Here is an 8,765-nt window from a genome sequence, read left to right on the forward strand (position 1 = left end):
CGAGCGAAGCGAGACTCTACCGTGCGTGATGATATCTTTGTTTGCTTAACGAACTTTCGCAAACAAAAAGATATTCAATAATAAGATTTTATTAAGACTGACATGAAATTAAATACTACGTATAAGTATATTCAAGCAAATATATCCTTTAACAGTCAAAGAGTCTAGATCTTCTCAATGCCTAAATAATTCACAGTGAATTATCATAAAAAGATATTCCTTTATTACTTTAGTTGAGATCCTGCTCAAGTAAAAAGAGACGGGATTGTGCCTGCTCCGTATTTATTTGATCTCATCAAAACAAAAAAAAAGAGCAACATTTTTTGTATTAAATATTTATTTAATACTTAAGTTTACTTATTGTTTTCCAGTATATAAGCTGTTTCGAACTCGAATAGATAAAGTGGTAAATCCCACAGCATTTCATAGATTGTTCATCTTTAAAAACTAAAATTAGTTAAACAACGGAATGACAAACTTTTTTGTTTAAAAAGTTGAAACTCATTTGCGATACGATCCCTTGAGAAAAAGAACTGATTAGCGCTCCAACTGTTTAACTATACACTAACTGATGTATTTTATCAATTGCTGATGCAGTTATTGATAGAACTAATTAGTTTATTGGAACACTAATCAGTTCTTTTTTCTAAGGAATAATACGACTTTTAATAGAATAATTACAAGTTTCATGTCTGCACTGTAATTGAGCGGCTTCATAATCGTGAAAGCATATAACGAGAAGATTTATCGCTAATTTAAAGTATCGCGCAATAGAACGGAGAAAGGAGAGAAAGAAGTCGCACGCGACTGAATTCTTGGCATAGATGCTCCCGAGCGTCGAAGTATCTGCGAACTATCGAAAGTTCTTCCCTTAATTATATCAGCGAGTTGGCTAGCCCGAAACGTGCCATAAGACTTAATGAGGCTTCATTCCCAAAGTTTGTTAGACCACGATTAGACAACATCCCTGTGAGCAAAGAAGTTTCCGCGAATCAACGAAGTCTTATGCCGTACAAGTTTACGCAAACTTAGATATTGTCATCATTTTAATTCAACCACTATATTAATAATTGAAAATTTTACATTAAAGTATGACGTCGTTTTATTAAAAATGATGCTGACTACGGGCTGAATGATAACTTTACTATAACTTCCCGCGGCAAGTAAACTTCTTGCGAAGAGTCTTGGCGATTAATCTCGGAAAATTACTAACTGTGTGTCGTTGCGAAGTAACGCTAATCACAAAGTTCGATTTTCTAGACTGTCAAGGAAGAAACTGTCTATTCCAGATTTCTGAATAATGAAAAGATAGATTCACATTTAAATTCAGATTCGGGCGTGAGACTCTCTGAGAAATTGGATCATCATAAATTAAATTTGGCCCTGCTCGGTACATATATATTATATATATATATATATAAGCTACAGTTCATCAACACACAATTTACTGACCTGATAGAGAACGAACCATCGTTGTTGCCACTTGGTGGAGTCAGCTGTCCTTTTGTACAAATATCCTGACAGCAAATGATCGTAATGTGCTTTCTCTGAGAGCATGACCAATTGGGAATCATTTACTCTCACTGCAACATACACAGGCACATAGACCTTGTAAATAAAGCAATTAAATGTATACACGAAAAAAAATGGTTTTGTTAAAGTATCAAAAAATTAGGCTAAATACCAATTAAAAAATAACTTTATTAGATTATCAAAATAATTATGTAGGAAATTCAAGTATATTCCTTAGAAATCTAATATTGGCCAATTTATTATTGAAAAACAGAAATTAATTATTTATTTGGAGCACTGTACTAAAAGTACTAATAACAATTTTTAATACACTTCAAATAATACTCAAATAATACTGTAATACTTTAAATAAGTTATTATTATCTTTCAGTAATAAATTGGCCAATATTAGATTTTTGTAAAGGAATAAGCAACGTTGTGTGTGTAAACAATTTTAACATTTTATAGCAACTAGCTTGAGCGTGCTATATAATTATTTTGCTGGTCCAACAAATTTATTTTCAGTTTTGTATTTAGCTAAACTTTTAAATAATTCAGTAAAACTTTTTTTCATGTAACTGTTCAGATTTTAACGTTTATAAAAAAACTCAATATGTGCAGTATGTCATTCCGCGAATTTTCTGGATATGTTTGCGAAATGGAATTTGTACAAAGAACAATTTGTTTGCTAGAGGAAAAAAATCTGTTTGTAAATTTTTATGAAAATTTAATATTAAAAATGTCATTTAAAATATTGCGGCATACACATAATTAAATTATCTAAATTATCTCGATTAATCGTCACTCTTTGTAATGAATTCAGCAGTTCGCGTTTGAAGCGCGTCTACTTTATGTTTTACATCGCTTTTCTGAGAGTGCATTAATTACGCGAACAGAGATCTACCTGCGCGCTTGCGAATCAACGTGACGTGATGTGTACAAACGCAAAATTATATCCGAATTGCGAAATCATATACTGCATCTATATATTTCATGTTGTGCATGGCACAACAATGCGCTGCATCACAATCATGCATCAAATTATTTCGCTATGCAACCATTCCAATAGTACCGCTCAAAGTATTGGCGAATCTTGTTTGCCGCATCGCATCAACATAAATATTAATAATCCACCGAGTGCGATCCACGATAACAAACAACGGCAAGTCTTACCGTTTATTACAATAAATCGACATCCGATAAGTTGTAAAGCTTCGGTGATTAAAAAAAGCGTCGGTTGAGAAATAAACTAATGAAATTCCGCGGAGGCAAACAATTCGCAATTAAAAAATTGCGCGCGATCGATCACAGCCGAATAGGAGTTTAATCGGACACTTGGGAGACCGCGAATGGCGTCCACGTCGCGCGTGCAATCAGAGAGCCACTTTCGAGACTAGATTTCAATCTCCGATATGACGATACGATTTCTAGTTCAGTTTCGTGCAAATGCAACTTTGGTTTAACTACAGAGCTTCGCAAGCTCGCTCGATCGACGCGAGTTCCGAGCTGCGCCGCACTCGCAAACTCGCGCAGTTACAGCGGTCGTTCCTCGTTCCGTTTGTCGAGATCGTGCAGTGTTTAACTTTAGCGCAAAGATACGTGACATTTGAGAAACTTTGTTCCATTCGGAGAAATCGAGCCGCAAATTTCGCTCCATCGCATCGCGTCGCGTCAATGGATGGGGAAACTCGCATAATCCGCACCTATGTATCAGCGCATATATACGAGTACGCCGCTGTACGTGCACCGCATGTAAAAAAAATGGAATAAAAGGAATACGAGCGCGCAATCGAGACCGCGATTATTATTTATATTTATATGCTTGCACGGGATGGAAAATCTAATCTCGGTATAGCATGGAAAATTTTCCAGCAAACAATGGATTTATATAAAACGAGCACTATCGTAAATTTTGATGAGAGAGAGCAAACTTTCCAACGCAAATATTGTAGTTCCGAGAACGGGGAGCACGGACACCTTTGATATCTTTGATGTTCGCGCTTGTATATTTAATATATAAACCCACAATAAAATATATACTATTTGTTTGTTGAAACAAAAGTACCACTGGAAAATCTATACGCGATTTTATTTATAGATTTCATACGCGTGCCGTAATTAAACGCACTTTGTGGTTGTCGATTAAATAAATGATGATTAATGCATCTCCTGGAAACAGCTAAATAAATTCCTAAAATGCGAATTTTATGAAGTACGTTTATTTGTCATATTCCAATTTTATTTAATACTGATGCGTATTCGAATATTAAACGTTATGTAATGGTATTGATCACGAAATCAGAAAATTTCATAAAAATGTATGAATTCATAATTAAAGTCTTTTTTTCAATGTTTTAATTTTATTTAATAACACGATACATTCAAAATAAATATAATAACGATCTTTAATTTAAAGAATTAATCAAAAGTCCTAAAATTTTTTCTAATCTTACATTTATCATACGACTTTGTTAATCTCCTCAAGTTTGGAGTGCTATTATATCAAATAAACGGAGAATTATTTTAATATTACATAATAAGAAGCATTTTATATTTATGTTAAAACTCATACTTATTCCTTTATGTCAAATTTTTGATGTATTCGAATGCTAATTTAATATAATATAATTTGTAAGTTAAAAATTTTATATCAAAATGATATTTCACGTTTCTTAGCGGTAAAATAGCATAATTCATAAGTAAGTGAATAAATAACAATAATGTATTTTACAACGTAATTTCAACGATAATGAATAAAATGTGTTAATTTAACATATTATAAATGTTAAATTTATTGGAAAAACATGTTTCCACCGTTTATCTACAAATTGTATCAATGTTACATTTTTTGTATTAAATTTTACATATATAATATTTATATTATTAACTAACACGTTCATATTATGTTGAATTTAACACAAAAAGGATCATTTGAGACACGTGAAATGTGTAAAATTGAATACAAATTATCCAACTGTGTAGGCAAGAAATAAATATCTTTCATTTAATGGCATAAATCGACGCAAATGTACTATCTTTCTTTGCATTTTATAAGTAATAAAGACGGAACGATACTTATGTTAGTACAGTCATTATAGGATTTGACCTCGGAAAATTCAGGTTAAATTTTTGCATAGACCTCTATTTTTGTATAAGATTGAAAGAAAAAAAAATTTACCATTGTTCCCAGTGGCCGTTAAGAAAAATAATTAAACAAATAGGGTGCAAATTTCAGTTTTTTACAAATATCTCGATAAATATCAATTTACAAAGAAAACATAACAGAGGAAAATTAAGAGCAACAAATTTTGCATAAAAAAGATTCTGTAAGTTTTTGTCGTACGAGCAATACTTTTCACGTAAAAAATTATGCAAGATGTGCGTTGCGCAATGAAGTTGCACGTCGTTAAGAAGCAAAGTGAAATGGAGCGATGCACGCGCGCGCGCGCGCACACACACACATACCCACATCAAAAATATTATAACTTTAAACGAATTATCGTACAAAAATGGGCCAAAACGCATTGAAAAGTTGAAATCTTCACTTTTTTAATGAAAACAGTTCCGTTATTCTACGATAAGTTTTAACAATTTGACAATGGATTAAACAATATATTAGATGCAATTTTGCCTTTTTTCGTGAAATAAGCTTTAAATCGGTATCGAATTGTTTAAAAAAAAATTACCTGCAGGATATTACGACATATACTTCATACTTTGAAAGGAAAAATATGTTAAAGATTTTTTTCTTTAAAATCGAGCGATTGACGTTTTCAGTAATTTTCAAAATTCTTGAGAAAACGTAAAACTTGAAGTCGTCATAATTTTGTGAAAAATTATACTAGAATAATTTTTAAAAATGCAATTGAAAGCTTGAAATTTCTATTGTTAGATCCCTTATCGCAATATTCCATTATATTTCGAATTTTCATTTATTTACATAAATATGTAAATTATTGCAAAAAATGTGTTTAAACTTGTACTGATTTTGATCATCATTGACATAATATTTTAAAAATATAAACAAATGAATATAATGAAGTCGAATATTATGTAAAACCGTCTTAACATGTCAAAATCGTTGTTCCTATATCTTCAAACATTGTTAGTTAAATAACAATATATAATACAAAATAAAATACATAATAAAAAATACAATAAAATACATATAATAAACAATAAAATTAACTGGTTTGTTAATGTATAATAAAAATATAACAATGCATAATAAAAAAATTGAAATAAAGTACTTATTAGAACCGATTGAATTATATATACAGGGTGTCTGATGGGACTTCTGCCAAGCGCTCTTTGTAAATAGATCGGATTAAACTGACTGAGAGTCGAAAAGTTCTCTACCATTTTACAATTTTCGCAATGGTAAAAAATTATTGAAAACCAATATTCGGCAATTTTGAATAATTAATATCTCGTTAATTATTGCGAAAATTGCAAAATGATGGAAAACTTTTCAACTCAGTTTAGTTCGTTCTATCTACAAACAGCGCTTGGCAAAAATCTCACCGGACATTCTGTATATATAATTTAATCAGTTCTGAGAGATAAGTACTTAATATTTCAATTTTTTTATTATGCATTGTTATATTTTTATATATTTTATTTTATTATACATTGACGAACCAGTTAAGTTTATTATATGTATTTTATTATATTTTTTATTGTGTATTATGTATTTTATTTTGTATTATGTATTGTTATTTAACTGACAGTGTATAAAGATGTAGGAACAATGATTTTGACATGTTAAGACGGTTTTATATAATATTCGACTTTATTATATTCACTTGTTTATATTTTTAAAATATTATGTCAATGATGATCAAAATCAGCACAAGTTTAAACAAATATTTCGCAATAATTTACATATTTATGTAAATAAATGAAAATTCGAAATATTATATAACGGAATATTGAGATAATAGATCTAAAAATAGACATTCTAAGCTTTCAATTGCGTTTTTAAGAACTATTCTAGTGTAATTTTTCACTAGAATACTTCAAAGTTATATGATTTCAAATTTTACGTTTATTCAAAAATTTTAAAAATTACTGAAAATGTCAATAGTTCGCTTTTAAAGAAGAAAATTAAAAATTTTTTTTTCCTCTCGTGGACTCAAAGTATGAAGTATATACTGTAATACCCTGCATTTTTTTTAAACAATTTGGTACCGACTTATAGCTAATTTTACGAAAAAAGGCAAAAATTGCATGTAACATATTATTTAATTCACTGTCAAATTGTTAAAAATTAGAATAACGAAACTACTTTCATTAAAAAGGTGAAAATTTTAGCTTTTCAACACGTCTTGGTCCATTTCTGTACGATCGTTCAAAAGTTACGATATTTTTGGTGTGCGGATCTGTGTGTGCGCAACGCTCTATTTCGTTTTGCCTCTTATCAGCGTGCCCACGTTCACTGCGCAACGCACATCTTGCTTAAGTTCTTACATAAAAAGTATTGCTCGTACGACAAAAACTTACAGAACCTTTGGTATGTAAAATTTTTCGCTCTTTAATTTTTCTCTATCATACTTTCTTTGTAAAATTAATATTTATCGAGATATTTGCAAGAAGCCGAAATTTGGGCCCTGTTTAATTATTTTTCTTCTAATCTAGCGATCACTATACAATGGTAAACTTTTTTCTTCTTCAATCTTATACAAAAATAAAGGTCTGCAAAAATTCAACCTGAAGATATTTTTTTCGCGGTTCCGCTCGCAATTTTCGTCTAAATTAACTGTACTATGTCGACTTATATCACTAAGATGGCATCCGTGATTTCCGTGCGTTTCAATAATAATAAACGAAATATATCTCACCAGTTTTTTGCATTTTGGGACTGAGCATGATTGCAGGTCGTTACCAGAAGGATGCCTCCCTACAGTCGTTCTTCACAGCGGTGATTGATTGTCCAAATTACCTTGTTTGGGTTTTAATAGTATAGAAAATAACGTCTCGATGTTAAGCATCGAGAACGTATCTCGATCGGTTTCGGAGACGTCGGTCCGCGCAGATTCATCAGAAGCTGTGCCGTTGCATCTGTAAAAAAAGGCGAGAGAAGAATCCGTTCGATAAATAGTGCAACACTATCGGTTCTATGTCAATAAAGCGTATTACCATGAACGATTCACAGAGATAAATATTGTTGACAGATATCATTAATATCTATTAATATGTTTATCGTTACGGATACATATTGACATCGGATTTAGCTGTATTGCCGCAATGCGTGATATTATCGTGTTTCATCATAGGGACGCTCAGAGATAATGTTAATTTGTATAAATCAGATGGATCATTAATTCACGATGAGTAAATATTATTATCGAATCGATTCGACGACGTAACAAATTATTCGTATTCTTGGACAAATATCAAAATTAATATAACTACAAAAATATGTGCTGAAATGTAATTTTATGGCGACTGAATTGAAATTGTACAAAATTAAACTTGATTTTATTAAAACAATGGCATCAATTCAAAATTCTAATTTGTCATCCTGCTTCTGAGCCCCTATTTTGTAATTCTTAACGACAGTGTCGGTATCATTGCACAATTATATTTCTATATATGGCAAAAATGCTGTGCAGTAACAATATAACCTAACCTAACGAGGAAGATAGCCCGAATTGGAGCCAAAACGCACTGTAAGATACATTTTGAAGGAATAAAGGACACATTGTCACACAAAAATTTACGCTCCACTAACTGGAGTTAGACTGTTAGAGCCTTTGCTCACTTTATAATTAAACGATGTTGAGAGTTATAGAATGGAAGCACTAATCTCTTAACTCATTTATTATATAAAAACCATTTTGCGGACTTTTTGTTTTTACTTCGTAAAGGCGAGGACGCGCGAACCGTCGCTATAACGGAAATTGAAACGATAACATACGCAAGGAAATAGGATCTTAAACTATTTGCGATTAAACTCAATTTCTCGAGTACTTAATAGCTTTAACGATGGTTTGCGATTTCAATAATAACTGTCAATGATAGGAATTATGATTAGGACGATTACTTTCAATTCCGGCTGATTGCAGTTTGATGCTTTTTTGCATGTAAATATTAATTTTTATTCCAAGATATCGATCTATTAATGCCTTATAAGTTCACGGGAAGAAAGATATGCTAAAACAATTAAAAACTTCATTCACTAAATCAGGAAATCCATAGCCGTAATATATATGAACAGCCAATTTTCTATGTAAAGTAGCAAAGTTGTACAG

General features: G+C 31.2%; 1 protein-coding gene across 1 annotated transcript in view; it reads right to left on the reverse strand.

Annotated features, from left to right (window-relative positions):
• LOC108745661 (ras-specific guanine nucleotide-releasing factor 2-like) overlaps window positions 1-7,400 on the reverse strand; it is a 94,778-nt gene extending 87,378 nt beyond the window's left edge. The window contains exons 1-2 of the mRNA XM_018481958.1: window positions 7,353-7,400; window positions 1,453-1,583 (exon numbers count right to left, since the gene is read on the reverse strand). Of these exons, the coding sequence (XP_018337460.1) occupies window positions 1,453-1,583; window positions 7,353-7,380 (159 nt within the window). The 5' untranslated portion in view covers window positions 7,381-7,400. The remainder of the gene's footprint in view (window positions 1-1,452; window positions 1,584-7,352) is intronic.
• Window positions 7,401-8,765: the final 1,365 nt, after the last annotated feature.

Source organism: Trachymyrmex septentrionalis, unplaced genomic scaffold, assembly GCF_001594115.1.
Source record: "Trachymyrmex septentrionalis isolate Tsep2-gDNA-1 unplaced genomic scaffold, Tsep1.0 scaffold143, whole genome shotgun sequence".
Lineage (NCBI taxonomy): Eukaryota > Metazoa > Arthropoda > Insecta > Hymenoptera > Formicidae > Trachymyrmex > Trachymyrmex septentrionalis.